Genomic DNA, 23,278 nt, shown 5'->3' with positions numbered 1-23,278 from the left:
ACTGATTTTTAATGATGGTTGAAGGCCTAGTTTCTCTACTCCATCTTTGAATATTTCTCCTACTCAGACTAGGGTTGTATATTTTCCCCACTCTTCCTGTTTCTCCTAGTATAGAAGAACTCCTACCAGCCAAGGTAAGAGAGACTGAAATAATTCTGGGAACAGTAAAGAATGTTTTCATTTCCCATCTTGCACTTAGCTGTGCTTTTCATTTTGGCCAAGATGACAGGAGTTCAGGATGGAATTTTTGAAAACATATTTGGGGGAGATCATTGTCTGGTTCCAATCTGAACTGAAATAAATGAATCTACTGAAATGTATACTAGCTGAGGATCTACCATTATTTATCTAAATAAATACAACTGAATGGGAGATACAGCTCTAAAAATATCCTCAGTATTTTCTTCCTATACCACAGGATGCTTTAACTGATAAGAACTTTGACTATGTAGATGGGTCCTTTCTGACTAGTGTACTGATTTATTACCATTTCTATCAATTTCTCTGACTTCCTGGGAATACCCTACATTTCTGTAGCACTCTCTTCAGGGCCTCCTTGACCTTTTTGTTTCTCAGGCTGTAGATGAGAGGATTAATTAGCGGTGTCAAGACCGTGTAGAAGACAGAAAACACTTTGTTTGGGACTTTCACGGCACCAGTGCTTGGTAACATGTAGACAGTTATTAGTGTCCCATAGAAAAGTGTAACCACAATAAGGTGGGAGGAGCAGGTGGAAAATGCCTTATGCTTCCCGGTGGTGGAAGGGATCCTCAGGATGGTGGAGATGATACAAACATAAGATATCAGGGTCAACAGAAATGGGGGAACAGTGTCTATGGAGGAGAATATGAGAGTCACCAGGGTAACCAGATTGGTGTGACTGCAGGAGAGTTTAATCACTGGGGTGAGATCACAAAAAAAATGATCAATTTCATTAGGGCCACAGAAGGTTAATTGTGACATAAAAGATATTAATGTGGTAAGAATTATGAATGAACTTAGCCAAGATCCAGCTACTAGCTGCATACAGAATCTGCCACTCATATGGATTGCATAGTGCAAGGGCTTACATATTGCTAAGTATCGATCGTACGACATCACAGCTAGCAGAGAGCACTCAGCAGTCACTAGGAAACCAAACCAATAAAATTGCACAATGCAGCCGGTTACAGAAATGGTTCTGTCCCCACTCAAGAGGCTGGACAGCATCTTGGGAAGAATGGCTGAGGTGCAACAAATCTCCAAGCAGGACAAATTCCCCAGGAAGAAATACATAGGGGTGTGCAGGTGCGGATCAGCCACAACTAGTGCTACAATGAGCATGTTTACAGTCATGGTGACAATGTAGATAACTAGAAAAAGGAGGAAGAAAATAATTTGCAATTCAGGGAGGTTCCCAAATCCCAGCAGGATGAATTCTGTGATAGATGTTTGATTTTCTGCTTTTCCTTCCTCCATGGAGTACATGTAGGTTTCCACCTTCACAATTCCCTGTGTGATGTAACTGGTGATTGAGAAAAAGGAATAATCATATAGTTAAAGGGAGTGGATTGCCATCCATTGGATTCCCTAAAAATTGACATTGCAAACTTTGATTAGAGTTTGTATCCTTTCTCCAGCGAGGAACTGCTTCACATGCAGACATTGCATAGTGTATTGAGAAAGAGATTTCCTACAACCTCACCCAAAAAGCTGCAACACAGTTAATTTATGTTGTAGCCACACCTGTTCCCATTTTTTTTTTCAATTGGAGATTCATCTATTTAAAGGGAAAAAGTGACCAAAAGGTTGTTACAAGGTGTTAGCGGGGAAATTGTTCCCCTTAAACTTTGAGGTTAGGACAAGAAGTAATGGGCTTAAATTGCAGCAATGATAGTTTAGGTTGAATATTTGGAAAAACGTCCTAACTGTGAGGGTGGTTGAGCACTGGAATAAATTGCCTAGAGAGGTTTTGGAATCTCCCTCATTGGAGATGTTTAAGCGCAGGATAGACATACACCTATCAGGGATGGTCTAGATAATACTTAGTCCTGCCTCAATTGGAGGAGACTAGGTTAGATGACCTCTCGAGGGCTCTTCCAGTTCTACGATTCTATGATTATCTTATCTGATCTATTCCGCAACACGCACCAAAGAAGTTCCCCAGTTACCCCTACACTAAGCTCAATTAACTGTATTGGGCTAAAACAGATTTTCCAACGAAGCATCCAGAGCCAGTTTTTTAAAGATATTTAGGCTCCTAGTGGGATTTTCAGAATCATCTGGGTAATTAAAATTAATTGATTTAGATGGTTTTTAGGCAGCTGGATGCTTTTTAAAATCCCACCAGGCACCTAAATACCTTCAGAACATCTGGCCCAGGATAACTAGCTCAAGGCTATACAGGAAGGCTGTGGAACAGCAGAGAACAGAAACCAAGAGGAATATAGAGCGGGATTGTTTAAAATGCTCAATATAGAGATATATAGTTCTGCAGGAAATAGCTAAGTAGAGTGATGTATAGTTAGATCTCCTTTATGTTTCACCAGTTTCCCTGGCAGAACATCGTGATGAGGTAATAGAGCCCTTATTTAGTCAAATAAAGGAGGACACTGCTAAAAAGGAGTGTCTTTCAGATTAGGGTCTGAATCTGAGAAAGAGATTGAGGGTTTGCCCTGAGATTGTTAACACTGACCTTTAATCCTCATCTCGAAGCAGCCCATTGGCAGTGCCAGGGTCTGGCCTCACAGTCAGTCTTGTCCTCCCAGTTCCTCCAGAGACACCTACAAGCTGCTGTTGGGATGAGTGTCTCCTGCAGCTCATCATGATTGTCTGCATCACACAAACCCTTATCTGCCTCCTGCTCTGGATTCTTGCAGGGTTTATCAGGGAAAGCAGCCTCCCCCAGCCCATTCTGCTGCTGGGATCTCCCGTGAGTTCTGCTGCCAATGAGCACTGAGAATTACCTTCACAAGGGAATTAATGCTGTGATGTTTGTTAAAACAATGTCACACCAAAACTGATGCCACAGACATTTGAATCTCAAAGAAAATCTCCCTTCTCCACATGCGTTGTGTGTATGTCAAAAGCCCAAGAGAATGGGCAGTAAGTTTCCATGCATTTAATAATGATATCCGTCTCTCCAGGCCAGTTTTCAGCCATAGATCTCAAAGCGCATGACACAGCATGGCAAGGGTCATTATCCCCATTTTACAGATGAGGAAACTGAGGTACAGGGAAGGGAAGTGACTACCAAAGTGTCATGAAACAGGCATTGGCATCGAGGCTTTCTGAGTCAAAACACAGCACCCTGGCAGCTGGATCACGCAGTCTGAGACACTTTGTCTATTAACTTTAAAAGATTTCAGTAGATATCATGGGGATTTATAGTAAATCTCTGTAGTATCGGAGCAGTTGCAACATAAAACCAACAGGAATAGCAAAATCCCTTATAGAGTTAATGGAATCTCTGACTCTTCTCCCTTTTGGAGGTAGAAAAACCCTTCTATGTTGGTGTAAGGATATTGTTTTTGACTTTTTAGATCTAATTCATTGCTTTTTGGGTTGTGGTTTTGATTGGGGGACTTGGGAGAGAAGGGGGAATCATTTTATATTGTTAAATAATAACCAGTAGGAATGGCAGAAAGCAGAAAGGCTGTTATTATCTGATGATGTTGACTCCTTAAAGTTGCAAATTCTTTAGGAATTATTTTGAGAAATGTTTATGTCCTGTGCTATACAGAAGGTCAGAGGAGATTATAACAATTGTCCCTTTTGGCCTTGGAATTTACAATCTATTATTAAGAGAATAATTGGCGGAGCTGCTAGGACGAGCTAGATCTCAAATCACATATTTATTCCTCCTGCTTGCCTCTGCCTCTGCTCAGAGCATACGAAACTCTTCTATAGCTGCAGTTTACATGCCAATCAAACTGCTGCTGTCTGAGGACAGAAGTAATTCCTGTCTCTTTCTCTAGTAGCGCTCTTCATAGTACCCATCATAGCAGTGTCAATGTCATTTTAATGTCTGATACTGGGTGCATCCAAATTATGGACTCTACTTGCATGCCAAGGGGAGGGGATGGATGATCTGATAGGGTCTTCCTTCCCAATCCACATTATTGTCATCCTATTTTCATATCTCAGGCTCCCTCAAGGCCTCCTATCAAGCATTATCTCTCAAGGTAAGAGACGAATGATACCCCAATAGAAGAAACATCTTCTCAGCCCACTCCTCTCAATGTTCCTCAAAGAGAAGACTAAACAAATGTGAACTCTAGAAGTTTATTTACCATTGGAGGAGTGGAGGACATTCCACAGCCCCCAGGCTCTTGTGGAGAACCCCTTCCTCCGACCTCCATCCTGCTATACTCAAAGATATCCAGCATGCAAATTTCTGTGGGTCATATCTATTGCAGCAGGTCACTGGGAAAGAGGTGGTCTCTCCGATAAGCGTATCTCAGGGCACACAGTGCTGAAGAGGTCAAAAGCAGACCTTGCAACGCAGTCAGGTGTTGTGCAATGCAACAGGGTACATTGATTTTTGGCTTGGCAGTCACCTTCTGCATCAGTTCCAGCTTCCAACAGGCTTTAAGATGTGTCTTTATGTGGAGAGCATTGCAATAGTCTGGTCTAGGATTTTAAGAGACACAAAGTGCCAAAATACCACTGAATTTCAATGCTTTTTCTTAAAAAAAAAAAATCCAGTAGGGACTAGCAGAGGGTGATAGAGGGGGGAAAGTTTATAGTAGTGTGTTAATATCTGGCAGTGGGAGTGGAGGAAGGGAGATAGGGACAGGTTTTAAACTCTTTCCATTGACTTCACTGTTGAACTTGTTGGAGGAAAGATATGTTTCCACAAAAAATTTTGAGTTGCACCACAGGTCCCCTCCTGGTGGCGGAAGGTGCATCATGACAGTTGCACGGTGGTAGTTCATCAGGGGAAATGGCATCCAGCCCGTGAACCTGGCACATACAGGAGTATGGGAACATCAGGCTCCAGAACTACAACTCCCATGAGGCACTGCAGTTGCCTTTCAGCATCAAAATATTTCAGTTTTTGGCCAAAAAATGGAATTTTTTTTATTTGTTGTGTTTCCAAGTGTTCAGATTTTTTATGTTAAATCTAAATTTTCCTTGGAAACCAGCCATTTTTCATGAACACATTTTTATTCAGCCAAAACCCAATTTTGTATTAAAAAAAAAAAGCTTTAGGGGCTGCAGCCCAGGGTCTCAGGCTAAGGGCAGGGATGGTACGTTATATGGGCTGGTGGTGCCCGAGAACCAGGAATATTCAAGGCTGGGGGCTGTGCTCCACCAATATTTGGAGCTAGGTTTCTCCCTTGGCCCTGCCTGGAGTAGGCCCTGCCCCCCCCGCCCCCCGCCTCGGAGCTTCCCTGCCTGAAAAAAACCAGCCGGTGCCTCTCTCCCTTGCTTGTGCTGCCGGCTGCCTGCAGCTGCTTCTGCCTAAGGCTGTCGAGAGCAGTGGCAGGCAGACTGTTGGAGCACCTCCGGAGGGGGAGGGGGAAGAGGCAGAGAGGAGGGGATACGTATGTGCTTGGGAGCCCTCTCTCCCATCCCCTGGCACCCACCTGGAGGAGACACCAAGGGGGGTTCCAGCCAGGAGATGGACATCTAGAGTGGACCTCACTCACCTGAGCAGCTGCTGGGGCTTCGGTGAGGTTTGACCCTGTGATCCATCCCCTGCCCCCCACAGCCCCCACTCCTGCCCCACGCTGGGCAAGGGGTAGCTCCATCCCCAGTGAGGCTAGGGTGAGGGGGCAGCAGGGGAGGAAGGAAGCCACACGCGAAGGCAGTTCCATCCCCCCCAGCACCCACCCACCCACCACAGGAGAGATAGGGGACGGGGGCTTCTTAGATCTGAGCAGCTGGGGCTTGGGTGAATTTTGTGACACTCTCCCCTCCCCTCAGCCACGACCCTGCAGTCCCTACTCCTGCCCCATGCTGGGCAAGGGGCAGCCTCATCCCCAGTGAGGCTATGGTGAGGGGCAGCAGCAGGGGAGGCCACATGTGATGGCACACCCCCCCCCAGTACCCACCACAGGGGAGGCGAGTGGGCTTTCTGGACCTAAGAGAGCCCCTAGGAGCATGTGCAGTGACTGTGGTGCAGAGTGAATGTGCTGTGGGGGGGGAGAGAAGAGGAGGGGGGAATGTGTGTGCGGGTGGAGTCCTCTCTGGCCCTAGCCCTGGGGCAGCCTGTCTGCACCCCAAGTTCCTTATCCTGAGCTCTGCCCCACCCCAGAGCCTGTGAACCCCTCATCCCCAGCCAGGACCGGCACTAGGGTTTTGAGCGCCCTAGGCGCACGGCCATTTCGCCGCCCCACGCGCTGGTCCCCCGGCTCCACAGTCCTGCCTGCGGATGGTTGGCTGATCCCATGACTCCGCTGGAGCTGCCACAGTGGTGCCTGTGGAGGGTCCGGTGGTCCGCAGCTCTGGTGGAGCTGCTGCAGTCGTGCCTGCAGGCGGTCCACCGCAGCTGCGTGAGCAGCCGACCGTCTGCAGGCACAACTGAGGCAGCTCCACCGGAGCCACAGACCACCGGACCCTCCGCAGGCACCACTGTGGCAACTCCACCAGAGCCACCTGCTGCCCCCTCTGGCAAAATGCCGCCCCCTAATAATGCTGGTGCCCTAGGCGATTGCCTAAGCTGCCTAAATGCAAGCACCGGCCCTGTCCCCAGCCACACCCCAGAGCCCTAACCTTAGGGGAAAAACGTGCAACTTAAATTTGGTGGAGTACAGTTTGGAGTATCATTGTGTTTAACACAATACTTGATTATTTTACACCCTTTAAAATATATAACTATTCGTATACAGGTGTTATGAAGTGAGAATGTACTTAATGTTTTCTCTGAATACTGTGTGGGTGCCTCAGTTTCCCCTATGCATTTCTCAAGGTTCTAGATGGTGGGATAAGGATGTGTGACTGCACAGAGAATGGCTGAAACCCTGTCTCCGGGCAACTGATGGCCTGGGCTGCTCTCGTGCAAGGTGCCCACTGAAGGTGTTGGAGAACAAAGAGGTCAGGTGGCCTCCTAATGCCTGGAAAAGAGAAAGAGGCCAGAGGAGGGAATGTCAGTGCCTGTGTGAACTTCCGGGAAGTGCATGGTGTGGAAGAGGATGCTAGGATACTTTGGAACTACTCCATACAAAGCCAGTCAGGACTCTGGGGGAGCTTCCTCTCTCGGAGCATACTGTCTCCAGGGCAAGAACTTTCCTGGATCTGACCTCAGAGCATTCAGCATCCCCTTCCATACTGTGCGCTTTCTGCAGCGAGTCTGTCAGGCAGGTCCTGTGGCAACCAGAGGTCCCTGCACATCAACTCTGCAGTCAGCCAGCCGGTAAAACAGAAACCAGCCAGCCGGTAAAACAGAAGGTTTATTAGACGACAGGAACACAGTCTAAAACAGAGCTTATAGGTACAGAAAACAGGACCCCTCAGTCAGGTCCATCTTGGGGAGTAGGGAGCCCAGACCCAAGTTCTGGGCCTCTCCCCATTTCCCCAGCCAGCTCCAGACTGACACTCCCTCCTCTAGCCTTTGTGTTTCTTCTGGACAAGGAGGCTACCTGAGCTCTTTGTCCCCAACACCTTCAGTTGGCACCTTGCAGGTGAAACTGAGGCACCCATAAAGTATTCAGAGAAAACATTAAGAACATTCCCACTTTGTCACAACAGGTGCAACAAAATATAATAAAATATATTGAAGCAGGAAAGTGCTGCTTCTGACTTTCCACTTTTAATTGACCCTTGTAATCTTGTGGTGCCGACGCGTTGTAGCTTCATTTTATATCGACTTACAGGGCGGGAGCAGGTGACACCACCATTTTGGGCACCACTAAAAATTATACAAACCTGCCACCTATGCGCACGCGTGCACGTGCACACACACACACACACACACACACACACACACACACACACACATATATCACGACAAAATTAGTGAGTTAAATGGTGAACTTTCATCAAATGGGAAGAAGTTCATAATTCTAGTGTCCCAGATTTGGATTTCCTAACTAGCTGCTCCCTAGTGTTCAGTTCAGGCCTCAGTACAATGATGTAGCACTTGGGGATGAAGATGCAGCCCAGTAGCCCAGTGCTAGAGGCCAAGATAGAGAAGATCTCTACAGCCACCATGTATTTCCCCTTGGTGCTCAGGTAAGTGGGGATGAAGGAGACCCACACGCTGCAAAGCACCAGAATGCTGAAGGTGAACTTGGCTTCATTGAAAGTATCAGGCAGCTTCCTGGCTAGGAAAGCAATCGTGAAGCTGACAATGGCCAGGAAGCCCATGTAGCTCAGGACACAGTAGAAGGCGGCGTTTGACCCCTTTGCACTAAGATGTGTCCAGCCTCTGATTTCATGTCCAGGTCTGGGAATGGGGGAGCAGTTCCCAGCCAGACAGCGCAGATCCCAACTTGGATAAGGGAACAGGAAAAGACGATGGAGCCGGACAGTCTGCTCCCCAGCCATTTCCTCATGCTGGATTCTGGCTTCGTGGCCTTGAAGGCCAGAACCACAGTGATGGTTTTTGCCAGCACGGAAGAAACAGAAACAGAGGAGATGACACCAAAAGCTGTTTGTCGGAGAAGGCAGGTCACCCGGCCAGGTCGGCCAATGAATACCAAGCTGCAGAGAAAGCAGAGCAGGAGGGAGAGGAGAAGAACATAGCTGAGCTCCTGGTTGTTGGCCCTCACTATGGGAGTGTCCCGGTGCTTAATAAACATTCCTAGCACCAGCACTGTGAGAAGAGAAAATAAAAGAGCAAAAGAAGCCAAAACAAATCCCAAAGGTTCTTCATAGGAAAGGAAATTCATAAACTTGGGGATGCATTTATCTTGGTCCTTGTTTGGGTACTGATCTTCTGGGCACCTATCACAATGATCCGCATCTGAAAGAAACAAAATGAAACAAAACAAAATGTAACTCAACTTAAACCAGTGCAATTACATTAGGGATACATTTCACCCAGTCAACTCTTACAGCAAAGATGAAACACAGGCACTGAAGAAAATTATTTATGTCTGATATTACGTACATACATTCAAACTGCAACATGCATACATTCAGGGTGCAATTCTATGATATCAGAAATCCAGTCTCTTTCGACTGCAAGATATCACAGGTTGCACCATGTTGTTTCTGTCTGTTGAGGGGATGAGCAGAACTCCTAGGATTAGGTTTATATTTTAAATATTCAGGATTATCTATTTGAAATTCCCTTTTAGCGGTGATTCTAAAATATTTGCTTAACATTTGTTGTTTCTATAAACACTTCTGCCAGTAAATTCATTTTTAGGGAAACAGATACTGAAGTGGGCTGAATAGAGTCACAGCAAAATTTATTAACAGGTAAAGCTAGTCAGACATTTTCCATCAAAATCATTTTTTCAGTAGAAAATCTGACTTCTGAAAAATTGAAATATCCCACAGGAAAATGGTAATTTTAACTAAATTTTTAACATCAATTTTCTGGTTCCAGACTTCATCTCCCATGGTGCACCATGGCCTTGTGACTCCTATGGTGACTGAGTCAGAGGGAATGACTATAGTGCATCATGGGAAATATAGTCCAGCCAAGGTTTCTGGCCCCTGTAATAGAGTGGGGCTATAAATCAACTTAACTACAACTCCTGTGAGGCACCAGGAGGATGGAGAGTAATATAGATTCAAAGCAAAATGAAACATTTTCATTTCAGGTCATTTTGACTTTATTTTTAATGAAATTTTCATTCTGTTTTGATATTTCAAATTTATTGTCCAAATTTTGGATGAAAACAAATGTCACAATACTGGAATTTTCCACAGGAGAGAAATTAAAATGTTTCAATCAGCTCTGGTCATAGCTAATTCTGTGCACAATTCCCCCAGCTCTGCCCTTTTACGGAGGGGATAATTCTGTTATGTTCACATCATACACACAGCGAAGTTAGATACCAAGCTAAAATACTTTTTCAGGAAGGTTGCAATGTCACACAACCTTACTTCTTAAATTCTGGAACTTTAACAACACAAGAACCAAAAGTAGGGAGAGACAGAGCAAGCTGCTCCTTAAAGCAGAGAGGAATAACCCATTACCCTTGCTGCAGAACAGCTCCTAGAAGACTGACTCAGATCACACACTTTCTTACCGTGCCCAGAGCCCCCTAGCCTGCAAGAGGAGGACCAGGACTGACTCTCCTATAACACACACAAACTTAAAATGATAGCTTGAAATTCCAACATAGTCCTCAATACTCTGCAAATTCCTCTGGAGATACCTACGTGTCTGGTTGGAAATTGTCCCTTCTGGGCATGGAGCACGGTCATAGCAACAAAGCAGCTCCCCCTCCCGAACTGTCCTAACATATCCAGGATGGCAGCTGTCAATGCACATGGACCTTGGCACTATCTGAACAAAAATAATAGGAGTAAGTTAACAATGGTAGGACATTATTGTGTCTTCTTTTGTCCCTTCTCTGGAAGGAAGTGTGAAAACCAGGGGAAAATGTATTTTATTAGAAACCCAATTTCTCATAAAAATGGTTTTTCCAGTATTTTTTGTTACCAGCTTTAATTCTCAATATATTTCCAACCATTTTGAGTGTGATCAGGGAATGCTGATCCTATATTGAAGATGGAGGCAAGGGTTGCCTTATATTCTTGGTGCTTTAAATTCTTCCTGCACAGGTCATGTGTCTCTGTTACAGGCACTCAGTGTTAAGCAGTGGGACTCCCCCATGTCTGGCAGGAGAGATCTCCAAGGGCCAGGACTGTAACACTCCCCTGTCACTCTGAAAGCTGCAATGATTCCCCACCTGATTGAACCTGCTGTTCCAAACGATGGCTGCTTCGTTAATGGTGAACTCTTGGCCGACAGGAGCCCGTGAGTCCACGTGACCCACTTTGACTCTGATGAAGGAATCGTTGGGGAAAACGATCCAGTTTAAAATGTCGTATCGAGCTGATGATTCACCATTTTCATCGAAAAACACTTCGTCCCTCGCACTGTTGTTAAATCGGATATTTTTCAAAAAAGGATGGAGCTAGATTAAAACAGAAATTGACAGGTGTTATAAAATGCATGAAATGGCTGCCAATGTCCTGAATCCATCAGAATACAACTTACAAACTCCTGCCTTTGGAAGCTTATGTTTTCTGTTCTCTGGGAGAGGGTGACTTAGTAAATGAAGTGATTTCTGGAGCTAAAATACTCTGAAACTTGAGAGATTCCACATTTTTGAAAAGTAATCTGTCAGAGTTCCATCCTGATGCTGAACTCTGGGGTAAAGATATGGGGACCTGCATGAAAGACCCCCCAATCTTATTTCTACCAGCTTAGGTTAAAAACTTTCCCAAGGCACAAATCCTTCCTTGTCCTTGGACAGTATTGCTGCCACCACCAAGTGAGTTAGACAAAGATTCAGGAAAAGGACCACTTGGAGTTCCTGTTTCCCCAAAATATCTCCCCAAGCCCCTTCACCCACTTTCCTGGGGAGGGTTGAGAATAATATACCAACCAAATAGGTAAACAAGGTGAGCACAGACTAGACCCTAGGGTTTTTAGGACACTAAAAACCAGTCAGGTTCTTAAAAGCAGAACTTTATTATAAAGAAAAAAGAGGGGAAGCACCTCTGTAAAATCAGGATGGAAGGTAATTTTACAGGGTAATAAAATTTAAAACACAGATGATTCCCCTCTAGGCAAAACTTTAAAGTTACAAAAACCGGAATAAACCTCTCTCTTAGCATAGGGAAAATTCACAAGCTAAAACAAGAGATAATCTAATGCAATTCCTTGCTTACTTACAATTTTTGTAATCATAGATGCTCATTTCATGTAGGGGTTTAGGAGATTTTTTTTTCCTGCCCTAGTCCCTCTCTGGCTGGGAGAGAACAACAAAGAGAGCACAAACAAAAACCTCCCCCCTACAGATTTGAAAGGATCTTCTTCCCTTATTGGTCCTTTTATTCAGGTGCCAACCAGGTTATTTGAGCTTCTTAACCCCTTACCAGTAAAGGAGAGATTTTATGCTGCCCTTAGCTGTATGTTTATGACAGGATCACTGTGCCTTTCGAGTTCTCCGGTGAACTAAAAATCTCCTTGCTTTTAAGAGTCCAAGTATATTATGGCACCTTAGAGACTAACAAATTTATGTCAGCATAAACTTTCATGGACTAGAACCCACTTCATCAGATGCATAAACTCCATGCATCTGATGAAGTGGGTTCTAGCCCATGAAAGCTTGTGCCCAAATACATGTGTTAGTCTCTAAGGTACCAAAAGGACTTCTCATTGTCTTTGCTGATACAGACTAACACGGCTACCACTCTGAAACCAAGTATATTATGTGGATCTAGTCAGGAAATGCATTTTTTTCCCCATGGATAATTTAGATACTTTGTTAAAAATCTCCAAGTTGTAAATTTTTTGGCCAAAATTCACCTAAAACTGAATGTATTCCATTCAAAACTGCCAAAAACTGATTTGATTTTTTCCTGGGGTTTTAGTGGACATTTTTCAATTACAGAATTTTTGATTTTCCAACAAAATATGGGAAATTTTTGACAAAATCTGGCACTTTGCACAAAAAAAAGTTATTTGATCAAAAACAACAATTTTAGGCTGAAAAGAATTGCAACTGAAAAATTTTGATTACCCTATTATTATATAGAGAGGGCCAGATTTTTAAAAGTATTTAGATGCATAGTAGGATATTCAAAATCTTTTAGGTGCCTTACATGGAGTGGCACATCAGTGTTGGTAAAAGGCATCCATTTAATTTTGAAAAATCCTGTAGGCACCTAAATAGATAGAAAAATCTAGCTCTATGAACTGAATTGAGAAGCAATGCACAGAGAACATTCAGAATGATTTCTTAAGAGTTTGGGAAGCTCCCGGCACACAGTGAGCAGTGAGCACTTCAGCAAATAAATCATCATAAATATTTGTTTAAAAAGTATAAGTTATTCAGCTGCATTCAACTCCTACTTTCAATAGTTTCTCCCCAGTGTTTGTGATAAAACTATTAATTATCATTATTATTATACATGTGAGAAAAAGTCCTACTGAAAATTTTGACACACATTAAATAGAGAATCTTGGTGCAACATTAATGCTGAAGCTCTTATTGGTGCTTCCATGAGTAGAGACATTACCTCCCATGGCTGGATGTTCTGAAGTTCTAGCAGATGTCCTTTCCCCATGGCTTCCTTTTTGGATTTGGATGAGTATATGGCATGTAGAGTATGTGCCACAGCACAGACACCATTATAGATACTGTAGCTCTGGCCTGACATTTTCATTTCAAAATCAGAACCCGGCAAGCTTTCCAGTTCCTCCTTCCCTGAGCAATTTCTCCCACCCTTTATTGTCAAGCTACTATATAGAACCGAACAATTAAATACAGTGTGCCAAAACCGCTGAATAAAAATATCTCCTTTGGGTTGGTAAGGGTTGAGGGTCCGGAGGAAATCTCGGAATCTTGGCACATCCTCTGTATGTACTGCGAAGGACAAGTCCACCTATTCAAAGCGATATTCAATGTGAAATCCCACTGAGCTGTCGTGATCCAAACCTTCCCTATGGGTATCAGTGCTGTTTGATAGCTTGCATGTAAAAACAATGTAAAACCTAATAGAGAGTCTGTATCACCATGTACAACAATCACCTCAGCCTTTGTCTGGGTGATGCTGGAATATAGCTTAAAATGTTGCTCCCTAAATGAGTGGTCCATCGAAGAGGAAGGCACATGAGGGGCCCGTTCGGTGAAGGCAATACAGATGCTGTTCCTAGTAAGCACTGGCTTCAAAGTCTGCACAAACTTTTCTCCACAATCATCAGTGAGGCGATGAGGCCAATCCAGGTCCATTTGAAATGCTGCATTAACCGAACTAGTCCCAGCAACTGAGGTATCTCATTTGGGATCATCCGGTAGAAAGAAGGGAACTGAAATTTATCACTCAGCATGGCATGGAATGAGCCATAGCTGATCTAAAAGAGAAAATATGTTGATTTGTAGATTTGGGCAAAATCTAGAATTGTTAGAAAATGTTTTCTTCTCTCAATAGAAAAAAAGTTCTCTGAAAATAACAGGGTTTTTTTAACTATCTAAAACTCAACTTTTTTAGTAACCAAAAACTGAAAATTTCAGCCAAAACCAAACACAAACAATTCAGCCAGAAAACCCATATATTTGATTTCCCGATTTCTGTGTTCCTAATGAAAACTTGAATATTTTCAAGGAAAGTAGTCACTTTCTTTGAAAGTTTTCTTTTAACTCAACCCCGGTTTTCTGTACAAAACCACCAATCTAAGCAAACAACCATTTCAACAGAAAATTTCCAGCTAGCTCTTCTGAACATTTCAAATTTCAAATTACAAATCTGAATTTGCTTCATGTCTGCCTGAGCTTCTTCTGCATTGGCTTCCCATGAATATTCTAGGAGAGAAGATCACTGGATGCAATGTTCCCCAAAACAACATATTGGGGCACATTCAGAAAAGATGACTTTTTAACCTGTAAATGTGATTGTTTGCACCAGAAACTTGTTTCTCAGAGTAACACTCATGCAATCACTGAACGTATGGGTCCAAAACCAAGTAATGTATCTCAAATTTTAATACTATAGCCCATAGAGCTAACTTAAAGGTATTTTATGTAGCATTAATGCAAGAAACCTACAGGCCTATATCCTGTAAGACATTAGTTTAAGTAGTCAAAACACAGCTTCTGAAGCCTATGAGCTTTAGCACAAGTAAGTTGTCCCAGAGAAAGGATCTAGATGACAACTGGCAGTAGCCACTGAGGCAAACTGGGCACAGGAGGAGGGGATTCCCAGAGCATGGGAGGATTGCTTGAGTGGTAGCACCCCAAGGAAAGAGGCAGTGGGGTCCAGAAGGAACATGCAGCAGGTGAGACACGAGCTATCAGGGGGCACTCTGAGGATGAGGAGCTAATTCCTGAGAGAACCAGCATAAGGCATGATGACAGCAAGTGCTCCATCTGTTTATGGAGATATTATATCTCCTAGAGCTGGAAGGGACCTTGAAAGGTCACTAAGTCTAACCCCCTGCTTTCACTAGCAGGACCAAGAACTGACTTTTGCCCCAATCCCTAACTGACCCCCTCAAGGATTGAACTCCTAATCTTAGATTTAGCAGGCCAATGCTCAAACCACTGGGCTATCCCAGAGGCAGGGTTGAAATCGGGAGGAACACCAGCTGTCTTCCACCAGCAGGTCTCCATGAGAAAGGAGTGTGTATGTGTAAGGTAATGTGCAGGACACCATCTTAATTCCCCATTATGGCTACCTTCTCGTTTGGTTTGGAATATTTTGGTTTTCACTAATTATGCTAATAAAAGTACTTAAAGATTTGCTTTGCCTTCAGTGTGAGTGTTGTCATTGTGCAGGGGTTCCCAGCCAGACACTGAACTTAATTATGTAGTGAATGATTCTGGGCCTAGAACCTATTAAACCTCAGAAATTTAATCAGCAACTAATTGGAAATTCTCAATAATCAGAGAATATCAGGGTTGGAAGGGACCTGAGGAGGTCATCTAGTCCAACCCCTTGCTCAAAACAGGACCAATCACCAACTAACTCATCCCAGCCAGGGCCTTAAAAACCTCTAAGGAAGGAGATTCCACCACCTCCCTAGGTAACCCATTTCAGTGCTTCACCACCCTGCTAGTGAAAAAGTTTTTTCTAATATCCAACCTAAACCTCCCCCACTGCAACATGAGACCATTACTTCTTCTTCGGTCATATGCTACCACTAAGAACAGTCTAGATCCATCCCCTTTGGACCCCAAGCAGCTATCAAATCCCCCTTCATTCTTCTCTTCTGTGGACTAAACAATCTCAGGTCTTTCAGCCTCTCTTCATAAGTCATGTGCTCCAGCCCCCTAATCTTTTTTGTTGCCCTCTGCTGGACTTTTTCCAGTTTTTTCCACAATATCATCAATGACATCAGTAACTACTCAGTGAACCAGGCAACAATACTGAGTAACTACCCCCATTCTGATAACAACCGTAAGTCTGACTCACAAGATTCACATATGATTTTTTGTCAACATCAGGGCCAGTTTCATCCTTGGTTAGAGATGCAGCCATATAAAGAAAGCTGTAGCAATGGGACCTGATGTGAGTTCTGGAGCTGCCTTGAAAGGGGAGTTCACAGAAGCTAAATAGCAAGTGGGACATTATGGAGAATGTGAGTTTTTTTAATACTCTCATGAACAATATGCATGAATCAGTTTACCCACCCACACTATATTGCTGCCCATTTGGGGTTAATTTCTCCACTGACAGAGGCACTTGGGAATGTGATATATGCCCTTTTGGTTGTAATCAGCACAGAAGAATGGAGTACCCTTGAGAGACACAGAAGACCAAATGATCAAACATTAATTTTAAAACATTGAATATCAGCATTGGAAGGGACCTCAAGAGGTCATCCAGTCCAACCCCCTGCTCAAAGGAGGCCAAATCCCCAGACAGTTTTTTTTTTAAAACCCTGCCCCCTAAATGATTGAGCTCATAACCCTGGGTTTAGTAGGCCAATGCTCAAACTACTGAACTATCCTTCTGTCCCAAGGGAGTCTGAGTATAGGGACACATAATGACTGGATCTGGAGACAAATGAACCAAATGTGAAGAGATTGGTTGTTAAGATTTGCTGCTGCCTAGGGCAGGAGGCCACAGGATCAGAGAGAACCAGATATTAAGATGGACTCAAGTAAAGTATGGAAAGTTGGGGCAATTGCTTCTGTCAATACAAATTCAAGCAAGCTTGGTTTTTCCATGCTGATTTAAGGACTCTCAAAGGTTGTGTTCCAGTGGACTACTAAATGCTGGCTTTTTACAAAAAGGCTGTCCTGGGTCACTGCACATAGCACTGTTTGCATTGCTTCCTGAAGGAGTAGATATCTCTGAGAGGAGTCTGAACTCATTTGGACTCACTGGAAAGCCACAGAAAGAAACAGGGTCCTGGAGCCTGGAGGTCCAGCCTTGGAGTTGTAGAACTGTGGGGGCTTACCTTTAAACAAAGCTATGCCTAGGCTTGTGTAAGATCTGGGGCACTGAACTCCCTCTAAATCCATGACAGATGTGTCTTCCTGTTCCTCAACTCTGTCTCTGATGCCATTCCTCTGAGGTTAATAAAGTTACACCAATGGGAACTTTGCCCCTGTCTCTCTGAGCTGTGAAACCCTTCTATACCTCCCCCACTCTTTACCTGTGGGATCTTGTAGATGCCTAAGATGGTTGCCATCTGGATGGACGTTTCAGACTCGAGCCCCTCGATGACAGCTGACAACTTGTCCTGGGTGTCACAGTTGTAATTCGGGATCATTAGGTACCTGGTGGAGAGCAAGGTAAAAGAGCTCTCGTAGGTCTTCCTGGGGCTGAAAAAGCTCTTATAGATGCGGAAGCCCAGTGTGATGTTGGGTAACAGCTCAGGATCTTGGTTGATCTTGTTAACAGCAAACACTAAGGCCAAGACATGCTGGTAGTTCTTCGGCACCAGTCTGCAATGAGATTTAAATGGTGCAGAACATGCCTGTTAGGTGAGAGGAATGATACAGAACTTTACACTCCAGGTGTTTCTTAGCAAGGGCAGCTATTTCCAGTCTCCAGTCTGAGTCATACTTGTGCCCAGTACACTTCCACAATGTTAGAACATATAAGAACGGCCAGACTGGGTCAGACAAATGGTTCATCTAGCCCAGTATCCTGTCTGCCAACAGTGGCCAATGCCAGAGGGAATGGACAGAACAGGTAATCATCAAGTGATCCACCCCGTCACCCATTCCCAGCTTCTGGCAAATGTTGCCAACTTTTGAGATGTTATTGTGAGCCGTACAATACTGAGAATTTTCCTTAAAAGTCCCAGCTGCAGAAATCACGTGACATGCACAGGTGACATGCACAGGTTTCTTTCTTTCTTTCTTTCTTTCTTTCTTTCTTTCTTTCTTTCTTTCTTTCTTTCTTTCTTGAATTAAAGGCTAGATTTTTAAAGGCATTTAGATGCCTAGTGGGATTTTCAAAAGCACCTAGGTAACCAAATTCCATCAGTGGAGACAGGGGCCTAGATGCTTTTCAAAATCCCATGAGATACCTAAACACCTTTAAAAATTTGGCCCAAAGTGTGTAGCCCTCATAGATGCAGAGAAGCGCATTAAACCCTGTCCCAAGTGAAAACAAAAAGCTCAGAAACCAGAGGACAAATAAAATTTAATCTAATGATTTTCCAGCAAATTTCAGGATTTTTTTGAGGCCTAACTCATGATATTTGAAAGTGTGGGGTTGGCAGTAATTCTCCCATTCCCTTAAGGGGAGCGTTGCATGGGTGAATACAGCCACAGCACCAACAATTCACCAATACAATATCGTATCCAGCCTGATCTTGGGAGCATTGCTCTGACCTCTAAAGGGAGCATCTTTTCTTACAAGTGATTTGGGTCTGTCCCCTGTGTTATATCCTTGAGGGCAGCCGGTTTAGGAAGAAATTACTTGAGGCCAGAGAGCAGACAGCTAACAAAACTACCAGTTATTTACACACACAGAGCTCACCTAACAGGCCAAAGCTGGCTGGGCTATCCCCTAATAATCTAACTCAGTTGCTATAGGAACAAAAACCATGACAACCAAATACACAACACCCTGCTGGGGCATTGGCACCCTGACCTTGTCTGCCAACGGAAAACTCACTCAGGCCGTGGTACATATGTAAGCAGAGTCAGGATGAGCTCTACCCTGACATCTGGTGGTGAATTATGGGAAGTGTGGAAAGAATGTCAGGAAGGTGAAGTCTCAAATATTTGCATGGGCACACCCAGCAAGGCAGCCTGGTATGGTTATTTTAACAGCTCTGGGATCCTCAATTTCTTCATTATTGGGGCAGGATAAATAAAGTGTTGCCAGCTGATTATGTGAATGAGGAACTACGAGACTGCTTTATAACAGAAATGTCTCAATATAACTTAAATGACACTTGCTAGATAAGGAGCATGGGTTCCAACCCCAACCCCCCGTGAATGAAGAGAGGTTGGGGGTTGGTGTGTATACCTGATGGTATGGGTCTCTTTTGAGGGTCTGGAACACCAATTGCACATTCTCTTCTCTCTGCTGTTAAAGAGTAGAGCTAATTTTGATGCCATTAGGAGTCTATCTAGAGACTGCTGAGCTGAATTCACGTTGGGCCAATAGTGCACCAGCACCAGGCCTCCCCTACTAAAAGCTGAAATCACTGAGTGCTATGTTAACTAGTGGGGAACCCTGAAGACTGATTGTTAAGTGGTGGGCAGGGCAGAGCAGTCTGCAGTGTGTTGGAGCAGCCCATGGAACAGTGAGCAGAGTGAAGCAGTTTGTAGGGACAGCTGGAGAAGTGGCACAGCTGGTGAAGTAGAGCTGGTTGTGGTGAAGGCTGCAGCAGAACTTCATGGAGAGGCAGAGCAGTTGACCCTGGCCCACGTAAGGTGCCCCTTAACACCCTGTGTGGACTTCCCCCCATTTCCACCCCGGTTGGAGGGGTAAAACTCTGCAGATGAACTCTTGAATTCTGGGGTGGCACTGACCAGAGACTTTTGGGTTGTTGGACTTTGGGATGATTGAACTTAAGACCCTAAGGGGAAAAGAACATTGCCAAATGTACTTAGAGGTGGGTTTTGTTTATGGTTTGTGTTATAATCCCGTTTGTGGTGTTTCTCCAATGGGATGCCACATTGGTTCCTTCCTTTATTAAAGAGATTTTGTTACACTCAGACTCCGTGCTTGTGAGACGGGAAGTATTGCCTCCTAGAAGCGCCCAGGGGGGTGTGGTATGGAAGTGTCCTAGGTCACTGGGTCGGGGCTCGAGCCGGTTATGCATTGTGTTACTGAAACGGAACCCCTGGATACTGAACCCAGCCCTTGTTGCTGCCAACTCAGAGGGGCAGAAGGGTTACACATACAAGATTTAGTCCTCCAGGGGCTTAGAAGGACTGGAAAGAGACACTAACCAATCAGGAGCCAGCAGGTATGTTAGGAACCTTTCCTTGCTTCATGCAGGGGTGGAGCTGGAGCAAGAGAGGAGTTTCAGAGGCCTCACCCATTTGATTCTGATTCTCTATTTACAATTCTTTTTTGAGATCTGTCAGTTAGCCAGGTTTAATTCCATTCTATATGGGCTACCTTGATTTTGTAAAATGCATTTTTAAACCAAAATGTTGCATCAAATGCATATAGATAAGTCTGAGTATATTATCACAATTCTTAAATTCATAGCTCTGTAGAAATCATAAACCCAATAGACTCTGGCTTTAAGACTTATTACAACAATATATAACCTGTTAACTTGGGAGGAGGGATAGCTCAGTGGTTTGAGCATTAGCCTGCTTCAACCCAGCATTATGAGTTCAATTCTTGAGAGGGCCATTTGGAGAACTGGGGTAAAAATCTAGGAACTGGTCTTGCTTTGAGCAAGGGGGTTAGACTAGATGACCTCCAAAGGTCCCTTCTAACCCTAGTATTCTATGATACTTTGCTCTATGGTTGCAGAGGTGTTAATTACCCACTGCACTTTGAATGCTTTTTTGCAACATGTGTTTGTTCCACCTTGTATTTAGCTGTGACATTGATTACCTTTCCCAGACCTGAAGAAGAGCTCTGTGGAGTTGAAAGGCTCCAGAAGTCAAGGTCTCATGGTATAATTCCCCACTCTGAACCTTAGCGTCCAAAAGATGGGGTACCAGCATGAATTCCTCTAAGCTTAATTACCAGCTTAGAACCTGTAGTGCTACCACTAACCAGGAATTCCAGTGCCTGGTACACTCTGGTCCCCCCAAAACCTTCCCCGGGGACCCCCAAGACCCAGACCCTCTGGATCTTAACACAAGGAAAGTAAACCCTTTCCCTCACCGTTGCCTCTCCCAGGCTTCCCCTCCCTGGGTTACCCAGGAAGATCACTGTGATTCAAACTCCTTGAATCTTAAAACAGAGAGGAAAGTCCACTTCCCTCCCTCCTTCTCTCTCCCCCTCCCAGTCTCTCCCTGAGACAGAAAGTAATCCTAACACAGAGAGAAAATTAACCTTTCTCTCCCCCTTCCCTCCTTTCTCCCCACAAATTCCCTGGTGAATCCAGACCCAGTCCCCTGGGGTCTCACCAGAATAAAAAAACAATCAGGTTCTTAAACAAGAAAAGCTTTTAATTAAGGAAAGAAAAAACAGTAAAAATTATCTTTGTAAATTTAAGATGGAATATGTTACAGGATCCTCCAGCTATAGACACTGGGAAAACCCTCCCAACCTAAGTATACAAGTACAAAATAAAATCCTTTCAGCAAAATACAAATTTGAACTCCTTCCAGCCAATATACATTTGCAAATACAGAAAACAAACATAAGCCTAACTCGCCTTAACTACCTAGTACTTACTATTCTGGACATATAAGAGACTGTATCAGAGAGATTGGAGAGAAACCTGGTTGCACATCTGGTCCCTCTGAGCCCCCAGAGTGAACAACAACCAAACACTAACGGCACACACAAAAACTTCCCTCCCTCAAGATTTGAAAGTATCCTGTCCCCTGATTGGTCCTCTGGTCAGGTGACAGCCAGCTTACTGAACTTATTAACCCTTTGTCAAAAGAGACATGAAGTACTCCTGTTCTATTAACCCTTAACTATCTGTTTATGACACAAGCCTATAAAATATATTGCCTCCCTCACTTTGCCTCTCTTATATGATCTCAATACAGTTACCATCGTCAACTAAACGTATAAGCTCTTAAAAACTTATATTAAGTTTGTCTGGCAAAACCTAGTTTCCATAAAGCCATGCCGACTGGTACCATTTATGGGCCATCATTTAATCTTTCATTGGTATCCTCTCGTGTCACCCTTTCCATCATTTTGGCCAGCATCAGGCTAACAAACTGGGTTTACCTCTTTTAAATTCAATGCACAGCCCACCTGTGGAACTCGTTGCCAGGGGATGTGGTGAAGGCCAAGATTGCAACAGGGTTAAAAAAAGAAATACACAAGTTCATGGAGGATAGGTTCAACAATGGCTATTAGCCAAGAGGGTCAAGGATGCAATCCCATACTTTGGGTGTCCCTAGCCTCTGTTTGCCAGAACCTGGGAGTGGATGAGAGAGGATGGATCATTCACTCAATAATTGCCCTGTTCTGTTCATTCCCTCTGAAGCACCTGGCATTGGCCACTTTCATAAGGCAGGATAATGCCTTGGTACATTAACTACTTGTACATTAACTACTTGTACATTTGGGTTTTTTGTTTGTTTTATTTTGTCTCATTTTCCCCATTTCTCTGGGCATTCCCCACCGTAACCAGATTCAATAAAAAATCAAACCAAAAATCAATCCCTCAAGAATTCCTTAACCAATTCTTTTAAAACTATTTGGTACAGGTAACATAGTTCTGCAGAGTTAAGAATATTTAACTTTAGCAGTCTCTTTAAAATCCTGCCTAGTTTCTGCCCTATAAAAAGACAATCCGCTCCCAAATATACCAGTTTAGATCTGTAATATGACCTCACTTACTCCCTAATACTCAATGCATGAGATCTCACCCCTTTAGCCTCATAAAAAATAAAGCAATACTTACATGAAGTACTTAATGTACTAAGGATGGAGAGGCTGCTCGAAGGACTCCAGGTCAAGCATAGAAATAACCTGAGAAAAGATTGCACCAATAATGTGGTCTCCCTGCCTATAATAGTCCGAGTGAGTCGGAAAGTGTTTCTTCATTAAGCACATGGGCATTCGGATCTTGCCGATGGCTCGAGGCAGCAGCAGCAGAAAGACGGGAAAAATCATTGTGAAACTCACAAAAATGTCAGGCCAAGTTAAAGCTAAAATGCTGAGTTCTCTGAACTCTCCTCTGTTAAAGTGTTAGCTGCGGCATCAGCCTTATTAGAAACAAACACAGACTGTAAGCACTGTACTTAGCTAAATCTGCAGGCCCACAGATTCTCGCCTTGGCTTTAAATCTAAGGGGAAACATTAAAGCATCAGCATGAGGCTATAACAGTGACAGAGCCCTGCCTGACCCTAGTTCAGACTTGAACACTGAGTGGCCCAGGGGTATATTTGTAGTGGTCTTCAGTGATGGGTGCAAAGCATTCCCAGCTCTTGCATTAGACTCTGGTGTTTGTGTTATTGATTTTCCATGTGGCCTCTGGACTCCACCAGGCCTGGGCAAGGAGGGGAATCGATCATAGTAATTTGCTAATTACAGGGTGGATAATCACCTCCCCAAAGGTCTGTGTCTCAACACACAGCAGCTCAGCTGGAG

The 23,278-nt window shown here is 44.0% G+C and overlaps 2 protein-coding genes across 2 annotated transcripts; both read right to left on the bottom strand.

Moving 5' to 3' along the window:
- Window positions 1-495: 495 nt before the first annotated feature.
- LOC115638037 (olfactory receptor 11A1-like) lies at window positions 496-1,467 on the bottom strand. The gene has a single exon (XM_030539634.1). It carries the CDS (start codon window positions 1,465-1,467, stop codon window positions 496-498), a length of 972 nt encoding a protein of 323 aa, XP_030395494.1.
- Window positions 1,468-7,980: 6,513 nt separating this feature from the next.
- LOC115638036 (vomeronasal type-2 receptor 26-like) lies at window positions 7,981-22,800 on the bottom strand. Its single transcript, XM_030539633.1, is given in 6 exon segments — window positions 7,981-8,333; window positions 8,336-8,890; window positions 10,264-10,390; window positions 10,797-11,024; window positions 17,219-17,542; window positions 22,657-22,800. Coding segments are annotated over 6 exon segments (1,731 nt in total).
- Window positions 22,801-23,278: the final 478 nt, after the last annotated feature.

This window comes from Gopherus evgoodei, chromosome 21, assembly GCF_007399415.2.
Source record: "Gopherus evgoodei ecotype Sinaloan lineage chromosome 21, rGopEvg1_v1.p, whole genome shotgun sequence".
Taxonomy (NCBI): domain Eukaryota; kingdom Metazoa; phylum Chordata; order Testudines; family Testudinidae; genus Gopherus; species Gopherus evgoodei.
This window is presented reverse-complemented; position numbering and strand designations above follow the sequence as displayed.